This window comes from Plectropomus leopardus, chromosome 18 (genome assembly GCF_026936395.1).
Source record: "Plectropomus leopardus strain MGB_pleo_1.0 chromosome 18, ASM2693639v1, whole genome shotgun sequence".
Classification (NCBI taxonomy): Eukaryota; Metazoa; Chordata; class Actinopteri; order Perciformes; family Serranidae; genus Plectropomus; species Plectropomus leopardus.
In genome coordinates, this window is record NC_142193.1 from 30343232 (window position 1) to 30364312 (window position 21081).

The window sequence follows — 21081 nt, forward strand, 5'->3', positions numbered from 1 at the left end:
TTTACGGAGATAAAATTGCTTATTTTTTCCCTTTATCATTTTTTCTTTTATTGTTTATTTTATTGTTCTACTCTGTCGTAATTGTATGTCTTTGCGTCACTTTACATAATCTCTTTTGTCTGTTTATATGCACCTGCATTCACTTGTTCTCCTCTTATCACTGCATTTCACAATAAAGGGGGGATAATATTGCAGAAAAAGGTATTTAGGTATTATAGGTCACCATAAACACAATAGTTTGCCTTCAAACTCAGTGAGATTTTGATTCTGAATAAAATATAAATATAACAACAAAATGATCAAACACAAATTACACATCTAAACATTTGCCAAATACAAAAAAAGTACTCTTGAATCTGTTGGGAATCACCAGTGCGACGAATCACGATACGATATCATCACAATACTTAACCCACGATATGATATTATTGCGATTTTCTATAATATGGAGTAGTGTAATGCTTAACATTGCAATATATTGTGATTTATAACCTTTTTCAACGTCATATTACAAAAATTAAGAACACATTGTTAATCTAATAAAACAAAAGGATCTCAGTATATTAACATAACGTTGTCAGTGAACACCACTCGGTTTTTATCTTTATCTTTTATCGGCGGGGCTAGCTTAGCATTAGCTTACCGTCGTCGGCTAACGCTACCTCCGGATGGTGAGCCCTGAGCTTCGTCGTATTTCGACGGTATTTTACCTTCATGCTGCACTCCTTGCAAACCCCACGAGTCATGCCCATCTCTTCCGTCCCTTCCTTGTTAAAAAATCCGAAATAAATCCACAAGTTTGATGTAAACGCCGACGGTGCGTCCACTGCGTCCCTCTCCTGTGCCGCCATCTTTGATGTACTACCTCCCTCCTGCACAGCGGATCACCGCTTCCGACCTCACCGGCAAATGGCTCAACAACACCATCATGTGGACTTAAAAAGCAATTTATTTCATTTCTCCAACACTAAAGGCTTTTTTTTACATTTTTGCAATCAATAGAAAATAATTTAAAAAATCGATATTTGGCGGCCGTAAAGCGACATAATATCGTCACGCAAAATATCGCGATATTAATGTGTATGACCCCTATATGAATCTATAAATAGTGCATATATAGCATGTGTCACTCAGCGCTATACATCAGACACACACACAAATTAATTACGACAAATTGATGATGACTAATGAACATTCACATAAATACAGTTCAACACACCCCATATCATATATTAAATGGTGACAAAAATAGTTTAAAAAGCCTGCATGAGGAAAAAACAGCTAGGGTTTGCTAATAAATAAATAAATACATTTATAAAACAGTCCTCATATGACTTGTGCAGGTTAAAAGACTTTATAAACAGGAGATGTGCCCATCAGCAGATATTACTGATATTACTGATATTACTGATATTACTGATATTACTGATATTGCAGATTTTACTGATATTACTGATAAAGCAGATATTACTGATATTACTGATATTACTGATATTGCAGATATTACTGATATTACTGATACATCGGTGTGGCGTATTCAGCGAGGGTAACTTACTTTCCAGAGGTGCTGTTTGAGATTTCGTCCTGCAGCTCATCTCGTTCCTGCTCTGCGTGGCGCCGACCCCTCTCAGACGCTGCCAGGTCCTACAGATAAAGGTCAAAGGTCAAACATGCACCCTCCAACCCAAACTAGGCGACACAACACCAGAAAATTCACTCTGATATTATGTCCCTGTACCTCGTGCAGCTGTACAATCTCAGCCTCCAGACTCTTGAGCTTCTTCTCGTTCTCCTTGGATATGGCGAAAATATCATCTCTGGAAGATCGGGCGTCTTCTAACTCGCGCTGGTAGTCCTTCATTTGGGCCTGAAGAAGAAAAAATACCGCTTTAGCGCTGAGAATGAGAGCAGTTTGAATGTGTGTGAAGTGATTCAAACACCTGTAGTTTGCGCAGCTGTTTGATGGCTTCGTCTCGGGCCTTGTTGGCTCCTTCTATGTGACCCTCGATATCCTTCAGATCCATCTCCAGCTTCTTTTTAGCAGCGACGGCCAAACATTTCTGCTTCCTCTCGTCCTCCAGCTCTGCCTCCATCTCTCGCACCTGAGAGGCAGCCATGAAAAGGTTTCAGCGAGGTGAGATTTACAGTCCCGACAGCATTTTAGAAGCATTTTTAATTTAATTTTATTTCATTTCTTTTGTGATAATTGCAGCCTGAAATTCTCGATCTCACTGCAGGTTTTCTAAAAAGTTCCCATTTGCAATATTTGTATTTATCATTTATTTTTTCAAATCAAATTTTTAAGTTACGCTTACATAAGTTGCACATCATGAAATGATTTTCAGAGTCAATATTGGCGTGTTTATGTTACGGTGCTGCTCACACCGACACCAAAATGGCTCCATTCAGTCATTAAAACCAGTTAAAAAACGTTGGATAGCATAAATATAACTAATAACTGCGCGTTATTTATGAGAAGAGAGGGGGTGGTGCGAAAAGGGAGAGGCTTGTCAAATCATTTTATAAGCACTGGGGAGGCATTTCTTTATTTTTGGCTTATGGGAGGGGTATACAGTTTTAAATGGTAGGATTTTTTATTGATTTCACTGGAGATATTTAATTTTGGCCATTTTTTCCATTAATTTTTTTTTTTGCTATTTCCAAAGAAAAAATTTAGGCGATTTTTTTTTTTTTTTTGGACGATTTTGGCATGTTTTCTTTAAGAAATTTTCTTTTAATTTTTTCGGCAATTTTCAAAGAAAATTCCAAAGGCAATTTTTCTTTCTTTAAACATTTTCGGTGATCTTTTAAGAAAACATTCATTCTAAACTAATCAAATTAAACCGTTCATCACAGCCTGAAACATTAAAAAGAGAAATTAATGTAAAATTTTCAAATTCCTGACTGTCTTTCAACATATCGTGTGTTAGATGACAGATTTAACAATGTTTTATTCATTTATTTTTAAATAAGAAGTGTTTTTGGGTTGTTTTTTTTATTATTCTTGATATGATTTCCAGAGCCAATAACCACGTAACTGTCGGGCTGCTGGTATCTGATGTATTCAGTGTGATTCTTCACCTGCTTCACCAAAGCTCTCTTCTTCTCGTCGTTCTGGTCGTCGCGGCCCTGCAGGTCTCTCTCGTACTGAGCCTTCATGGCCTGCATGTTGACCTCCAGACGCAGCTTGGCGTCCTCGGTGGCCTGCAGCTCGTCCTCCAGCTCCTCCAGCTGAGTCTTCATCTCCTCCAGCTGCTGCTCCAGAGTGCGTTTGGACTTCTCCAGCTCGTGCACCTGACGGAGGAGGAGGTGAACGCGACGTGATCAGCGACGCTGCTGCTGAGGTTTTTTTTTAGCAAATCAGTTTTATCGACACTCACGTTCTTGCCCACGTCGTCCTTGGAGCTCATCAGATCTTCCATTTCTGCCCGAAGCTGCTTGTTGATCCTCTCCAGCTCCTCTTTGGCCTCCAGCGCCTCGTCCAGAGCTCTGGTCAAGGACAGAGCTTTGGTCTCCTTCTCCCTGGCCTCGGCTTCGGCGCGGTCACGCTCCTCAGCGTAACGAGCCGAGATGCTTTTCTCCTCAGCCAGCATCTGCAGAGCGGGAGCAAGCAAGATGGAGCAACAGCATTTTAGAAATATATTTGTAATTTCTTTGAATTAATTGTCTCCAGAAATCTCGTTAACATGCAAAGCTGCAGGATGAATCCCCAGAAAACACCAAATCAAAGTCAGAGAACGAGTGGTGACAGAGGCCGACTGTTGCCTGTGTCTCTATTGCACACAATAAGAGTACAACCGACGGCCTGACGACACACACAGTCTGCACACAGTCTCTCACACAGTCTGCGCCTGCGTGAGAGGAAGTATCTCTGCATTGTCTGTTTTCGTCATTTAAAAAGAGAAACCAGAAGACCAACAGGCAGGAGTCATTCACATTTCTACATTCATTTCCATGACTTTCAGGCAAATTTTAAAGAGCAAACATCATCTGAAACAGCCACCAACAATCCAATAATCATTATTATATAACAGCTTTTTAAAATATGCATTATTTTAAAAAAAATTCAGACAAGGATTAGTACAGATTATTTCAATATTTGAATGACTTTATATAAATTAATAACTGTTTATTAATGAAAGGGTGAGCAAAAAGGGAAAGGCATGTAAGATAATGTATTAATCGAGTGGGGGGACTGTTTTAATTTTGGGTTGGGGGGGCACACACCTTTAAATGGCTGTATTTTCTTTCTATTATTTTTTCTTTAAAAACTTTTGGCAATTTTTAAAGATAACATTTTGGCATTTATTTCTCTACATTTTTTTTAGGATTTTGTATGGATGGCATTTTTTAAAGACCTTTTTTCTTAATTTTTCTTAATCTTTTTTTTTTTTTTTTTTTTTAAAGGCATTTTTGGTGATTTCTAAAGAAAACATGCCCTTACTTGCAGGCCGCAGGAATGTTTTCTTTCAAAATCACCAAAAACTACACGATTTATCGCAGCCGGAAACTATAAAAACAGAAATTAACGTTGAATTTTCCACGTGTTCGTGAAATTTGGATTCTCCTTTTGTGTGATGAACCGCACTGCCAATCAGACTGATTTCATTCCCCAACGCTGATTCGACCTGCCGAATTGGCTGGAAAATAGCAGAAAGGGCAAACTGCTGCTGCCTGTGTGGGACACGCCGCAAAAACGAATGCAGCAGACGCTCACCGACTGCCGAGCAAACAAATCCAGGGCCCCGAGACAAACCTCCACATGAAAAATCACTCCATCCTAAGTCGTTTTCCGGGAAAAAATATCCGTAAAACTCAGCACAACATCCCGAATAAAAGTGTTTTTCTCACCTGGTCAAACTTCTTCTGCTTCTTCTCCAGGTTGGAGACGATCTGTCTCTGGTGATCCAAGTCCACGGTCAGATCGTCCAGCTCCTGCTGCAGACGCGTCTTTGTCTTCTCCATCTTCTCAAAGCCGATGGTCTTCTCCTCCAGACGCTGGCCGGTCAGCTCCAGGTCCTTCTGCAGCTTCTTCTTCATCTCCTCCAGCCCGTCTATTATTCCAGCGTCGTCCTCCAGCTTCTTCTTGCTCTCTGACAGCTACGAAAAGCACAATTCAGTATGAAAATAACAAAAAATACAACCGTTTCCTTCACCGGAGACCACGTGTCCAACCTGAGCCTGCACGGTCAGCATCTGCTTCTCCAGATTCTTGCGCGCCTCCTCGTCCTCCTCCTGCTGCTCCTGCAGAGCGTTCTTCTCCTCCTCCAGCTGGCGTATGCGACTGCTGAGGTTCAGTTTCTGACGCGTCTCCTCCTGGAGCAGCTCCTAAATAAAAATGCACGTTTGTCCAGTTAGTTCAATGCTGTGGACTGATGGTTCACGCTCAGACGTCACCGTACGTCACCTGTGTGTCCTGCAGCTGACTTTCTAGTCCAGAGATGTCTTTGGTCATCTTGATACCTTTCCTCTCTGAGTCCTCCAGCATGGTGGACACATTGTCCAACTCAGTCTGCAGACAGAGACACAGAGGTAAAAACATGGTCGTCACTGTAGAACAAATTTATCTGTAAAACATTTAGGTAAAAATAAGATGATACTCGATTGTTTTCACGGAAATCTGCAGCATCAAGCTCTCAACAACAAACAGATACAAAGACTTTGCAAAAGATGCATTATGGGATAGCAGGCAGCTCACCGAGCGGCTCGTGCTGGTTTTTTTTCTGAGCTGAGCGTGACATTTTTTTTAAGTATTATGAACGAGTTTAAAGAGTGAGCAAAGATCTGAGTGCATTATCAATTTTTTTTTCGTGAATCTTAACGGCACTTTTATCTGATGATTTACGTGGTTTCGCTTAATGTTGCTGGTTTTAACCAAAAACATCACTATTACTGGTGTATTATGTAAGGTGGTGTAACAAACAGGAAAATTATATAATTAATGAGGATTCTGCTTCTAACAGCAAAAAAGACGATAACTGGCTAAAGCTGCAGCCTCCCAGTATAAACCAGTATAAATCAGTAAAAACCAGTATAAATCAGTATAAATCAGTATAAACCAGTATAAATCAGAATAAACCAGTATAAATCAGTATAAACCAATATAAATCATTAAAACCAGTATAAACCAGCATAACCCAGCATAAACCAGTATAAACCAGCATAAACCAGCATAAACCAGTATAAACCAGTATAAACCAGTGGAGAGAGAGGGTGAAAAATGTGTTTTTATGGAAAAATTGACAGTGACGTTACTTTTATTTTTATTTATTTTTCATCCCTCTCTATTTTGCCTTTTCTTTGTTGTCCTCGCTTGTTTACTTTTTGTTTTAATTATGATATTTAAACTTAATTTCTATTTATTATCACTACTGATTTGTCATACTATTTTTTGTGCTATTTATTTCCTTTAAAGATATCTTTTAGGGTGTTTTTGCCTTTAATCGATAGGACAGCAGTGTGAAGGGTGGGTGACATGCAGCAAAGGGCCGAGGCTGGAATCGAACCCGCGGCTGCTGCAGCGGGGACGCAGCCTCTAAATGTGGGGCGGCCGCTCTATCCACTGAGCCAGCAGGCGCCCCTCTGTGCTCTAATCTTGTGTTTTGTGTTTTCTGTGCTGTTTTTCTTTACGTAGAAAGCTGAATATGGACATGAAAGGACAAAAGTACGTGTTTGGGCTGTAAACATCTGCAGTGTGCCGTCTGCTGGACGTGCGGTTTCTTTTTTCATGTTGAATAAATAAAAAGTAAATAAAAAAGCACTATTCTGGGAAAAAATAAGTTGTTGACAAAACCAGAAGTCTCCGTCGGATTAACCCCTCACCTGCAGTTTGTGCGTGCGGTCGGCGAGCTCTCCCTTGGCCCGCTCCCCCTCGGTGACTCTGGCCATGAACTCCTGCAGCTGCGCCTCCACTTTCTTCCTCTTGTGCTCGGACTCGGCCTTGGCCTGCTGCAGCCCCTTCACCTCGCTGGCCAGCTCCTTGTTGGCGCTCTCCTGGCTCTGCTTGGTTTTCTCCAGGTTGGCCTTGAACTGGACGTAATCAACAACAAACATCAGTGTGGTCACACGACGAAGCGACGTCACTCTCTGTGGTGGACTGTGGTGGACTGTAGTGAACTGTGGTGGACTGTGGTGGACTGTGGTGGACTGTAGTGAGCTGTGGTGGACTGTGGCGGACTGTTGTGGACTGTGGTGGACTGTGGTGAACTGTGGTGGACTGTGGTGGACTGTGGTGGACTGTAGTGAACTGTGGTGGACTGTGGTGGACTGTGGTGGACTGTGGTGAACTGTGGTGGACTGTGGTGGACTGTGGTGGACTGTGGTGGACTCTGGAGACTACGTTACCCTCTTGGCCTGTTCCAGCTGCTCCGACAGCTCTTCCAAGGCGGTGCCGTGCCTCTGCCGCATCTCCTGGATCTGAGATTCGTGGTTTTTAGTCTCCTCCTCGATGGTCTTCTTCAGCTCTGCGACCTCCTGTTCACGCTTTGTCCTGCAGAGGACAGAGACAGAAACGTCTTCCTGTTGACTTTAATGATGCAGAATTCAGACACCTTATTTCCATTATTTGTTTTTTTATTATTTTGGTTTTAGGGGAGGGGAATACAATTTTAATTGGCTGTATTTTCTTTTTATTGTACCAACAATTTTTAAATATGTCTTCCAAAGGGATATTTTCTTCAGAACATTTTCGCTATTTAAAAAAGAAAGAAAGAAAAAATGCCCTCAAAACCTTTCTTTTCCTTAAAGTTTTTTTGTTCGTTTTTAAAGAAAAAAATAGCAATTCTTGTCCTTTTTTATTTTAAGAGAAACAATGGCTTTTTTTCCTTTAAAATTTTGTTGACATTTTTTCTGTAAAAAAAAAAGCCAAAAGAAAAAGTTTTTTTTTAAAAAATGCCAAAAAAAGTATTTTTTTTTAAATAAAAAAAAATATCAAAAAAACTAAATAAATATCTTATTTTCTTTAAAAAAAAAATCACATCATTTAACACAACCAGAAACACTAAAAAAGAAATTTTACGACAGTCCTTGAACATATCACGTGTTAGGTTTGTGAAACAAAATCCTGTGACTTTTCCAAAACTTTCAGGGCATATTTAGTTTTCCAAAACCTTTTTTAGGCCTGGAAATTGCTATTTGTAAATTATATGACTTTTCCAGGGTTTTTTATATAACCGTACAAACTCTGGTAATAATACCGACTGGCTAAATGCCGCTCTGTATCAGGTACAAAAATAAAATAAATAATAATAAAATAAAAAGAGAGGAGTGCAGTGCAGTACCTAAGCTCCTGCTGGGCGGCGGTTGTATCGAGGGTGTCCTCCAGCTCGGTCTTCAGGGCCTCGAGCTCTTCGCTCAGGTCCCTCTTGAGTTTCTCGGCCTTGTTTCGGGCCACTTTCTCTGACTCGAGGTCCTCCTGCAGCTCAGACAGCTGCGCCTGCAGCTCCCTCACCTGCTTCAGAGCGTTGTTCTTCTGGCTCACCTCGTCCTCGCCTCTGAAACCACAGACGTGTCAGAAACACCTCATCAATTCTGAATTATTGATGCATATTTGCATTTTCTCCTTTTGCAAATTCATGGTGCAATAATTCTGTATTAACCCTTTGACACCTGAGAAATTAGTTTGTTTTCTTTCAAAAACGTGGAAAAAGGCGATGACCAACTTGGCAAGAAACGTCCTACTGAGTGCAAGAAATTTGTAAAAGTGACAGAAAATGACCTGAAAATTAGCCTAAAAAAGAGGTGTAATTATGAGAAAATTAATCAAAACCAGGGAAAACCTTCCAGAAAACTATATTCATAATCATTATGGTTATATATTTAAAATTATGATACTTGAAAAAATTAAACGTATTTTTCTTTGCGCTTTTTGAAGTCATTAGTTACTGTTTTTTTCTGTTTCTGATTAAGATTTTTTTTCACTCAAACCAAAAATCTGAAAATATAGAAATGCAGCTGTTAGTAATTAATTAGAAAATTAACTGGTAACTATTTTCTTTTGTGTAAATTATTTTTCATGCAAAAAAATTATTTAAATTAATTAAAATATTTTAATGTATTCAATTTATTTAAACCTTTTTTTTTCATTTTTACTTAAATGTATATTCCTGAAATAAACAATAACTTGTTTAAGTTTATTAACAGTACATCAGTTTAAACTTCTTCTTTCAGCCTTTCTTGTGTCGTGTCTCCAGTCTCGTCTTTGCACACGGCACTAAACCTGCCCTTATATGGCGTTTGGGGGCGTTACCTGTGCGGTACAGGTGATTTATGATCAGTGGGACTCAGCATTGAGCACAGCTGGTCAGATTTGGATGTTTGAGGTGGCTGCAGAGTCTCCTACCTCGCCTGCATCATCTGCTGCTCGTCCTCCTTCTTGCCCAGCTGAACTTTCAGCTCCTCCGTCTGCGCCTGCAGCTCGGCGATCTGGTCCTGAAAGTCGGTAGTCTCTCCCTCCAGCTTCCTCTTCGCCTTCTCCAGCTCCTGCCGGGTCTTCTCCTCCTTCTTCAGCCTCTCTGAGTTAGAAAAAAAAGGCAGATGTAACGGGACGGTTTGACGAAACACCAAAAAGTGTCTTTTATTGTAGTTTAATTCTTAAATTTAAGTTAACCCTTTGAAACCTGAGAAAAATGGCTCTTTGAACACTGAATGCACATTTACGGTTTCTGAATGCTGCTAACTGGCTGATTGTTTTAAATGTTGTTGTGTGTGAATTTTATTGTTTGTTTTTTGTCTGTTTGTTCTTTTATGATAAATTCAACATGCTGCCGTCTGGGCCAGACGCCTCTAAAAAAGAGATTCTGATTCTTAATGGGATTATTCCTGGTTAAATAAAGGCTAAATATGAAATGAAAATAAATAAATAAAATTATTATTATTATTGTTATTATTATTGTTAATACTACTAGTACTACTACTCATAATAATAATGATAATGATAATAATAATAAAAAAATAGATAAATAAATATAAAACACAAGAAGGAGGAGATGAGCAACTTCACATGAAATGGCCAAAAAAAAATTCAAGAAATTAGTAAAAATTGCAAGAAAATTATCTGAAAATAAGCACAAAAAAAGAAAAGATAAAAAAGAAAGAAGAGAAAATGACCTAAAAAGTGCTGAATATTTGTACTTATAGGATTAGTTTTGTGACATTGACATTTTTTCCTCAGTATTTTTTAAAATAATAATGATAACAATATCGCCTTTTAGCTAATTTTCAGGCCATTTTTTGTTGCCTTTTCCATTTTTTTTTTGATCTGTGGGCCTTTTCTTGCAAGGTTGCTCAATATCTTTCATTACGTTTTTTCAAAGAAATGAAACCAGTTTTTTCAGGTTTCGGATGTTTAAAATGCTTGTGAAAGGCGTCTGAACGCAAAGGGTTAATTATTCCACTTCAGTATTTTACGATTCTGTGGTTTTTTTTTGCTCCTTTACCCTCCAGGTCGATCATCATCATCTCCTGCTTGTTCTTCACTTTTCCCAGGTTTTTGGCTTTTTCTTCTTCCTCTGCGAGCAGCGAGGTCATCTCATTGATCCGGTCTTCGATCAGCTTCTTCTCCTGCAGGAGCGACCGAAACAGGGAGGTCAGATCTGAGCTCTGAGCACGACATATTCACCTCCTTATTCACCTCCTTATTCACCTCCATATTCTCCTCCTTATTCTCCTCCTTATTCTCCTCTTTATTCACCTCCTTATTCACCTCTATATTCACCTCCATATTCACCTCCTTATTCTCCTCTATATTCACCTCCATATTCACCTCCTTATTCTCCTCCTTATTCTCCTCCTTATTCTCCTCCATATTCTCCTCCTTAGTCACCTCCTTATTCTCAAATAAAGAGCAGCTGATGCTGCATTCAGTGACTCAAACTTAATATTAAAATCATTCAAAATATTCTGTTTTTTTGGGTTTTTTTGGTAATCTTATTTTATTTTTTACCTTTTTGGGGATTTATTGCCCTTTTTCCTTTTTTTCCTCTACCCATTTTTTCCTTAATTTTTATTTATTTATTTATTTTATTTTAATAAATAATATAAGGCTCTTTGTGAAAAATATATTTTGTAAAGTTGTTTAAAATGTTTGACTGACATTTTTCCCTCTAGGGTATTAATTGTATAAAACAGTGTTTTATACACATCAGTATAAAAAATTAAAATTCTATTTTCACTAAATGTCCTTACAAATTTGAAATTAGTATCAAAGTTAATTTTCATGTGCGTGTGATTTTGTGTGTAGCTTTTTATTCTCTTTTGTAATTGATCTGCGTTTGTGTTTTATGTTGTATTCGCTGTCCTGTCTTCTTCTTTGTATCACTTTATAACCTGTGCTATTAAAAATAATTAAAATTAATAAAATAATGTGTGTAAGTCTGTCCTATTCATTTGATCTTAATTCCTTTATACAAATAAAGTCATTATTATTATTTAATTATTGATTTTGTGGGGTGTAGTGTTCCTGTAATGTCACTTTTAGCTGTACTTTATCACTTTATTACTGCAGTTTAGCGGAAGAGTTTTTGGGGATTGTGAGAGTCGATCAGAGTCTCTCGTCTCACCTTCTGAAATTTGGAGTTCTGGTCTTCTAGCAGTAAAATATCCTCCTCAAATTTCTTCATTTTGGCCTCAGCTGTCACTTTCTCCAGCTGCAGCTTCTGCCTGGCAGCTTCCTCCTCGTCCAGCTGTTCCTCCAGGTCCTAAACAGAAATCAGAAAGATTTCGACCCCCAGGAGGGAAATCGTGGTTCGTTACGGTCACTCTGATGCCAGAATAGATCATTATAGCAAGTAGAAATACGTGCCAGCACAAGAATATAAAAATATAAATACAGTAATAATAAACACTTAGCACTAGTATGTAAATATTCAAAAATAAAAGAATGTATAATATGCTGAGTGTGTAAAAATATAAATAAACACAGAAAACAATGAGCACAAGTATGTGAATATTTGAATTATAATATGGATAATGTGCTGAGTGTGTAAAATACTGCGCCTTATACTTCAATGCAATGCATAAAACTAGTGTGTAGGTTAAAAATATAAAATATAAATATGCGTGCAATGCTATGATTAACAACAAAGATATACATAAATAAGAATAACAATAAGAATATATGTGTCACGTGTTAAACATATCCAACATTCAAGAGTTGGAAGAATATTGCACATTTGAATAATTGCAGAGGAATCTGTGGTTTAAATACTGCAGTTTAAAGAATTATTGCACCTTAAAACCCCATTATTACACATGTGAAGTATAATAAATAAATTCTGGAGTTTTTATTGTAGATGTGCGTTTTAAGTGACTCAGATTGGAGCAAAGATATTTTGATGTAATTTTAAAAAGTTCTATTTTTTAAACACATTTTCCAATAATGCAAGAATAGTTTTTCAGCGCATCCTGAGGACGGACCTGGATGTGAGACTGCATCTTCTTCTTGTCGGTCTGCAGGCCCTGCGTCCTCTCCTCCTCCTCCTCCAGCCGGGACTCCAGGTCATGAAGGATCTCCTCCAGCTCCTGCTTTTTGGACGCCAGGCGAGCTCTCATCTCCTCCGCCTCTGCGAACAGCTCGGTCTCTGCCTGCAGCTGCTCTGCCAGGATGTTCTTCTCCTCCACCAGCTGCACATCAGAAACACCAAAACCTTCAACCGTGCATCCCAATAACCACACACTCGTATCGCTCTACTTTTCAAAATCAAGCTTTAAAAAAATATTATACATAAATATTAATTTCTAATTTAATTGAGTTAATTTCTTAACCAACATCCTTTATCATCACAAATATCAAATATGCATTAATTTTAAGGATTTTAGCCCTTTAAATGCAATACACTCTGGGATATGTCAATGATCAGCACCAACATTGATTTTTATACATTATTAATTTTTTGGTACAGTGTCAAATGCGCATACACCGCTATGCACACAAAATGCGCTTTTCAAAATCAGGCTATAAAAATATTATACATTAATATTATTTTCTACTTTCATTGAGTTTATTTTAAACCTACATCAGTCCTAATCATACATTTCAAATAATTAGTAATTTTCAGAATTTTAACAATTTAAATGATTTTTTTTCTTGATGCCACTATGTTTTTGGATGTTAAAAAAAACTGAATTATTTTCGATATAGTATATGCAAAACAGTTTTTTTTAATGATCTCAGTCTGGGATATGTCAGTGATCAGCAGCTACATTGACTGTGACAGGTCACCTAGTGGAAACAGCATGTATTTCCTCCATATGCCAAATATGGTCAAAATGACCTCATCAGGTGGAAAATAGTCAAAATGACAAATTCAGAGTCAAAAGCCCAGAATGACACCCAGAAATAATACAAGTCCTGTTTTTCTGCTCTGATGGCTGTGGGATCAAAAATGTCAGTTTGAATGGGTTTCAATGGAGCATTTTTTGACCTGAACAGTCTGAATGTAACTATTTAGTTTCCACAGTGTGTTTTAGACTTATTGTAGGAGCTTAAAATGACAGGATTAAACAAACAAAGAAAAAAATCCTGCCAAAATTGATGCCATATGCATGAACACAGTCAAAATGATCAATAATGAAAAGCGTGTGAATTGGCCAGACAGCCCTCTAAGGGTTAAATGTAGTTTGTTGTAATTTGGTACTAATGCTGCGTTTGTAACAGACCTGCTGGTGTTTCCTCTCCATCTCCACCAGCTCTCCCTCCACTTTGGTCTGCTTCTCCTTCACCTTCACCAGCTCCTCATCTTTCGCCTGCATCTCCTCCTCCTGCCTGGTCACCTGCAGCAGAGGCTTCACCTGCACGCACACGCGCACACACACACACACACACACACACACACACACACACACACACACACACACACACACACACACACACACACACACACACACACACAGATTCAGAGGTTAGTGGGAGAGCAGTGACCTCTAGAGGTCAACACACAACCTGCATGTGGGCAAGGCAGCTTTATTTATTTGAATATATTTATTTGTACAGCACATTTCATACAATTCAAAGTGCTTTAAATAGAAATAAAATATAAAAAGATAATAAAGGATAAAGATTTACAATAAAAAAGTAGAGAGATAAGATATAAAAGGTAAATAAAATAAAATAAAATAAAAATAAACATAAAAATAAATGTACAGGTGCATCTCACAGAAACATTGCAAAAAAGTTCAATATTTTCCATCAGTTACTGAAGAAAGGGAAGATTAAATATGTATTCTGGACTCATTACATAAACATAACTAAACTTTTTTATTTTAATTTTGATAATTATGGTCTATGCTGGAAAAATGTTTTGCAAACGTTAAAAAATAAATAAATAAATAAATAATATATATATAAATTATATATATATGTTGTTAATTAATTATTTGAATTATTTAAAATTATTGTTATTTTTTTCCTTTTTTTTAATTTTTCAAAATATTAAAAAAAAGGAAAAAAAATACAGACAAGCTGAAGGCCAATATCAAGGCAACCTGGGCTTCGGTAACAGCTCAGCGGGGCCACAGCTTGATCACCTTTGTGCCACATTAATGCAGTAATTCACAGGACCCCCATGAAGGGCCCCCAACCAAGAATTGAGTATATAAATTAACACACTTTGAATATTTCTGTATTTTGAATCACTTCAGGAAATGTTCATGATTTTCATGAGTTATATCAGCCATAATCATCAAAATTTTAACCAAAAAAGCCTTGAAATATTTCAGTTTACATGTAGTAAATATACGATCTATGAAAGTTTTCCTTTTGAGTTAAATTACATGAAAAATGAACTTTTTCACAATATAATTTGACTTTGAGATGCACCTCGTAAACGAACACACACCTTGGTGAAGAGTCTCCACCACTGCCAGTGACGCAGCTTCAGGTACGCGGCGCAGTTCCTCTGGAGGACCTTCAGAGCGCTGAGCTGCTGCTGCTTTTTGGCAAAAGCCCTGAGACATCAGAGAGGAGGACGGCAGAGAGGCAGTCAGACGACGGTACAGTTCAGGTTTTTGTGATCAAATACAATAAGATATTTTTAAAAGCAAACTCAAGACCGACCTTTTTAGTCTGACTTTTAATTGAACTTTACCTATTTATTTATCTATCTGTCTATCTATCTATCTATCTATTTATCTAACTAACTATCTATCTAACTCTGTCTAACTTAACTTTTATCTACTTTTGAGAGTATTTTTATTTATTTATTATTTTTATATGATAATTAATATAATTATTATTATTATTATTAGTAGTAGTAGTAGTAGTAGTAGTAGTAGTAAAATAAAATTAATTAATATTAATCTTTTATCTATAGGTTCTTAGGTACTTTTGAGAGTATTTTATTCATTTATTTATTTATTTATTATTATTATTATTATTATTATTATTATTATTATTATTATTATTGGTAGCAGTAGTAGTGGTAGTTACATATTAGCTCATTTTTATCTTTTTATTTATGGCTTTTATCCTGTGTATTAGTTTATCATTATTATCATTGGTAGTAGTAGAAGCAGGTTTGTTTGTTCTGCTTTTATTGTATGAATGACTTTGTGTTACAGTTTTGCTTCTATGAAAAGTGCAGAAAAGAAATAAAGTCTGATCGACTGATTGATTGATGAATATATAGAAATGATCTGTTTCAGTTCGGGGTGTCGGATGCAGACAGCAGCAGAAAAGCAGCTCTTACTTGCGTGCCAAATATCCCCGACAGACGGCCTGGAAGTAAATGATGATGTCGGTGATCTTCAGGTCCCTCTCTTCCTCTAAGTGAGCCAGGACTCCGGCCCTGAAGAAGATCTTACTCTGACCGATCCTGAACAGGTTCCCGTCGAGCTCCAGAGCTTTAATCTGAAAAGGAGGAAACGCTTCTTTAATTCTAGCACATCATTCCCATAAACACTTTTTTAAAGATTTATCGGCTTCTCAGTTAGTTATTCAGATTGTTCTCTCAAATAAATATAATTTAAAGATAAAATAAGTCTTTATTAATTCCCTGATCAAAGTGCTTTATGCTTCAAAAACGTCAGATTTCGGTGCCATCGTTTTTCTCTGTATCACATGGTTTGATAAACTGCGATGGCTCTACTGTTCCCAAACTTCCTCAAACCCACTGTCAGAAAAATATAATTTAAATTATTATTATTAATTTTATTACAAACAACAACAACGTTAATTTAATAAAAATAAAAAATAAAATGAAATAAAAATAAATAAATAATAAAAAATAACAAAATTAAAAATAATAAAAGTAAAAATAAAAATTAAAATTATAAAAATTAAAATATTAAGAATAAAAATAAAAATAGCAGCAGAGATCATTTCATTAGTCCTGAACTGAGGGACGAGTCCTCACCATTCTCTCACAGGCCTGCTTGCCATCCATGAAGCCTTTGGGAATGGCGTTGGGAGTGAGGATCTCATACCTGAACACAGAACAGAGACAATTCAAACTCAGACTCAAACTATTCATTAATCCCAAAGGGCATCTTGGTTTCAGCAGTCTACAGACCATAATAACTTTTACAAATGAACAGTAGACAGGAGGAAGGGATAAGAAACATTAAATAAAAAATTCAATACGTTGATAACGCTGGGGCCTTCGTGTGGCCCCCACAGTAGTGAAAACAGACGAGGGCCGAGTAATGAGTACACACATTTTAAAGCTTAAAAAACAATGAAAAGATTAACAGGTGATATCACCAAATCCATAATCTATTATTATTATCATTATTATTTATCTGCTTATAGCAATAATGTACTTTTATGTGTGTTTCGTGTGCGCTGACGCGACAGCAGTACCTCTGTCTGAACTCCTGGAAGACGATGCGGTTGGGGAAGCCCTGTCTGCAGATACGGATCCCCTCCAGGACTCCGTTACACCTGAGCTGGTCCAGGACCAGGTGGGGGTCCAGTTTACCAGCCTGGAGGAGGAAGAGGAGGAGGAGGAACGTTTTCATGTATGTGTTAAGGTTCTGGACAAATAAGTTTTGCTCAAACTTGAATAGAGATTATAATATGATATAATAAAAGAAACACTGTGTGATGAAATCAAAAAGAATTTATAAACGTTGTGATTGTAATAATGTCTTCACGTGCTCCTCGAAATATCATATTTATGAGTTATGAGCACATAAACGGCCCTCCAAAGTCAGAATTATGAGCGGGAAATTGGGAAATTTCAGTGATACCTGTGGTGTGTTTACGTGACGTTTCAGTGCAGCAGAAATGTAGGAAAACACGGAAACAGTGTCAAGAACTGACGGTAAAATGTTATTTATTTTGTTCCCAGTAGCTATCATTTTCTTTTTGTAGTTGCACATTTTAGTATGCTTCTAGTAGCTGCAGCAAGCAGGCAAACCTTTAACGAAAAAGCATTTCAGACGAGTACATTAACATCGATGACGTTATTTTCAGAGTCAGAAGAATCAGCCTTATCGGTGAAGTACGCTCACGAAAACAAGGAGTTGCCATCTTGACGTCAGAAATGCAAAAACATGGCGGCAAAAGTCAATGTTTGGTCGATGGTAAGAAACTTTTTTTATTAATTCACGTATTAAATATCAATTTTTGATCACATGTAAAGTATAATATTGTATGTGAACTGCTGTCCATGAAGAGTGACCTAGATTAAACGCAAAACGATCATATCTAAAATATCTTAGCATTAAAATGTAACCTTTTTAATCTTTTTTGTAGTTTCCATGTTGTTCCCACTTTACACAACAAAGTCAGAAAAAGGACTTCCGGACTCTGAAAACCCTCCGACATCACATGAATGCAGCATGAACTGGAGACTGTATTTGAAACCAAAACTCGTCACGTGAGTATTGAGTCGAGCCGTCCTCAGTCCGGACTGTGACACTCACCCTTTTTTCGTGGTTGGGGATGATGCAGCGGACAAAGTTGGGATTGGTGTTCCTCAGTGTGGCCATCAGTTTGGATAACTGCTCCTTGTACAGCTGCCCCACGGTGCGAAACATGCCCTTCTTCGTCTTGTAGGCGGCGCCAAACGCCGTCTCGTTCATGCCCGCAACCTGGTCCAGACCCACGATTCTGTCGACTGGGGAGGAAAAATGAAGAGAAAGACGCGGTGAACGTGTGGAGTGACCGAAGGCAAAACGCTGCGTTTTCTTTTTATGAACGCAGAAAAGAGAAAAGCCAGATGACTCCTGAGTCGTTTATTTGAATCCAATGTGGATGTTCATCAGGAATTGTTGCCAATAAAGTGTTGAATTGAGCAGGTTTTGCTCTTTTCTGATTTTGTGATAAAGCATGAGGACAGACGATGGCGTCACGCCAGCTGTGACCAGAGAACATCAGGCTTGATTTTAAACGCTGGTTTCTCTGCCGAACAATCAATCATTCAAAAGTGATTCTGAAGCCGAATCTAACAGATCTGAGCGACCACGTGAGTATGTGCGTGTACTAAAACATTAGTGTATCCTACAGACTGACGGTGTTTGTGTGGCGGTGGCTGCCGACGTGTTTGTGGGTCTGTGCACGCAGCGCAGCACACGGAGCTCTCCGTGACTTCTTTGTTTTTTTTCCTCAGCGGCAGTTTGTCACTCGCAGATAACTGATCTGTGGATCCGATCACACGGATGGATGAGAGCAGCAGTTTGTAAGTGAAAATAAACTTTTTAACCGAGCAGGGTGAACGGCTGAGTTTCAGTTTCGATGCGGCCGGCGTTCTGCTGCGCCGTCTCTGCCCGGAGTGAGTCATAAAGGACACGACGATACAAACGCGGGATGCCATTTGATGATTTGTGCTATAAACTGAACGTAGCATCCTAGTCCGGGACGTCTGGGTTGTGCATTTTGTTTTCTTTAGTTGTTCTATTGTCTTACTTTTTTATATTTTAAAAATCCTAGAGAAAAGCAGTGTCTGTACAAGTTATGTAAAAGCAGTACTGATTTTCATGCTGCTTTTGTATAAATATCAGTTTTTTCTGTGTTTGTGTATATTTGCTACAGTTTGTGCAAATTGAACCCTCCCAATAAAATGCTCTAAATACAAAACCATGGCGAAAACGCAATGAGCAGCTTGACAAAACATGGCCCAAAAATTAAAATTTTGTAAAAATGTGACAAAAAATACCTTAAAATAAGCACAAAACTAAGTATTAAAAAAAACAGCCAAAAAAGTGCTGAAAATTAATAATAATAATAATAATAATAATAATAATAATAATAATAATAATAATAATAATAATAATAATAATAATTCTGTAGCATCATTTTAAATTTTAATTTATAATAATTAAAAACAAATTCTCTGAAAAATGTTCTCTATTTTTTAGTTATTTTCTAATACCCTCCCCCTTTTAAAACAAATTTTGAAATCATTTTCTGGTCACTTTTTACAAATTTCTTGCAATTTCTTGCCAAGTTCCTCATTGCATTTTTTCCTCATGTTTTTTGAAAAAAGCAGAAAGCTTTCGTTAGACTATAAGCCAACTACATCGTGGTCGCACGACTTAAGCGTCACCACGACGAATACTGTAAAAACACATTAAAACACAATCGAAAAATATTATAAACAGAGTTGGAGTGTGACTGTTGCAGTGTAGTACACTACACTGTAGTCCGATTTAGCCACTTATTTTTAGGTTTTGAGACGAGGGAACTGGAAGTGCAAAAATACTAACGGACTTCTGCGTTTTAGGACTCATTTCTTCATCAATCCATTTCCCTTTTTTAGATGTGACACCTTTTTTAAGCACAGCGTGCCACCGATCTTTACTTTTCCCCTTGTAGTCAACAAAAATGTACCATGGCCAAAAAACTGCTTCAAAATGTGGAATCCTAAAATTCCCCATCTCAGAGTTTTGGCCGTTTTTTTTTTTTTGCACGATCACTTCATGATTACTTGGAGCAACAGTTGTTGCGGCAGCGAGCCGCCAGCACTCATGGAGGAATGAAATGTCGAGTATCAGAGGTCTTTACAGCCATGCAAAGCCAGAGGGGAGTTTATCGAGGGGTGCACAGTGCAGCCAGGACAGGACGGGGAACCGGAGACCCCTCCGGTGAAGAGGATGAGGAGAAGCCAGCGGTGCACAAAGGTTACTATCATTCACCTGGAGCTTCATGGAGCCCAGACACATTGTCATAGAAAGAGGCTCTCTGAAACGTCTGAATGTCTACAGCAACAGAGACACGGACAGAGAGAAGACAGAGGAGTGAGGGAGGGAAAAAACGCAAACACACACACACACACACACACACACACACACACACACACACACACACACACACACACACACACACACACACATACTCACAGGCATCTCAAAAAATTAAAATATTGGGAAAAAGTTCAATATTTTCTCATCATTTATTTAAGAAAGGGACACGTGAATATATTCTAGACATAAACTAAATTGTTTCAAGCTTTTTTATATTATTATTATTATATTTGATCATTAAGGCTTACAGCTAGAAAAATGTAAAAAAATAAATAAATACAAAAATATTAATAATAATAATAATAATCAAAATATTAGAAAAATCTGACCCAAAAATAAAGACGAGCTGAAGGCTGCTGGGCTTCAATAATCAGCTCCGTGTCACAGTAATGCAGTATTTCATAGTTAACGAGCACCAACTAAGTATTGTGTATATAATGAACATATTTTCAAAAGTTGTGCATTTCTGTATTTTTATTTTTTAATAATTTGAGATGTCATATTTCTGATTTTCATGATTTATATAAGCATAATCATCAAAATAAAAACAAAAAAGGCTTGAAATATTTCAATTTACCTGTAATGAACACACAATATATAAAAGTTTACCCTTTTGAATTAAATTAGGAGGAAAAATGAACTTTTTCTCGATATTCTAATGTTTCGAGGTGCACCTGCACACACTTCCACAGGCGCTGATTAGCTGTTAGGAGGACTGAAGTAAATGTCAGCTCATGCGCTGTAATATTATCAAAGCCGCTGTTGGTTCATCGCAGCTGAAAATTAATCAGGAGAAAGATTAGTCCAGACAGTGTTATAAAACCATTCCCATTTCCATTTAAGCTGTGTGTGATCCATAAAAAAACAAATTAAATACAATAAAAGAAATTCCCAGTGTTG

At 37.5% G+C, this 21081-nt stretch overlaps 1 protein-coding gene across 5 annotated transcripts in view; it reads right to left on the minus strand.

Moving 5' to 3' along the window:
- LOC121937905 (myosin-10-like) overlaps positions 1-21081 on the minus strand; it is a 94463-nt gene that overhangs the window by 6077 nt on the left and 67305 nt on the right. For 3 of the 5 annotated variants that reach the window (XM_088091289.1, XM_088091287.1, XM_088091288.1), the window contains 22 exons: positions 20074-20136; positions 17863-18056; positions 16796-16917; positions 16350-16419; positions 15684-15844; positions 14835-14943; positions 13657-13788; positions 12415-12621; positions 11559-11696; positions 10437-10560; positions 9341-9512; positions 8280-8492; positions 7345-7489; positions 6823-7029; positions 5408-5512; positions 5176-5328; positions 4852-5100; positions 3381-3593; positions 3082-3294; positions 1941-2102; positions 1739-1867; positions 1556-1644 (listed from right to left, as the gene is read on the minus strand). In XM_088091289.1, the coding sequence (XP_087947415.1) occupies positions 1556-1644; positions 1739-1867; positions 1941-2102; positions 3082-3294; positions 3381-3593; positions 4852-5100; positions 5176-5328; positions 5408-5512; positions 6823-7029; positions 7345-7489; positions 8280-8492; positions 9341-9512; positions 10437-10560; positions 11559-11696; positions 12415-12621; positions 13657-13788; positions 14835-14943; positions 15684-15844; positions 16350-16419; positions 16796-16917; positions 17863-18056; positions 20074-20136 (3370 nt within the window). The remainder of the gene's footprint in view (positions 1-1555; positions 1645-1738; positions 1868-1940; positions 2103-3081; positions 3295-3380; positions 3594-4851; positions 5101-5175; positions 5329-5407; positions 5513-6822; positions 7030-7344; positions 7490-8279; positions 8493-9340; positions 9513-10436; positions 10561-11558; positions 11697-12414; positions 12622-13656; positions 13789-14834; positions 14944-15683; positions 15845-16349; positions 16420-16795; positions 16918-17862; positions 18057-20073; positions 20137-21081) is intronic. The other 2 variants (XM_088091291.1, XM_088091290.1) reach the window with 1 other exon arrangement.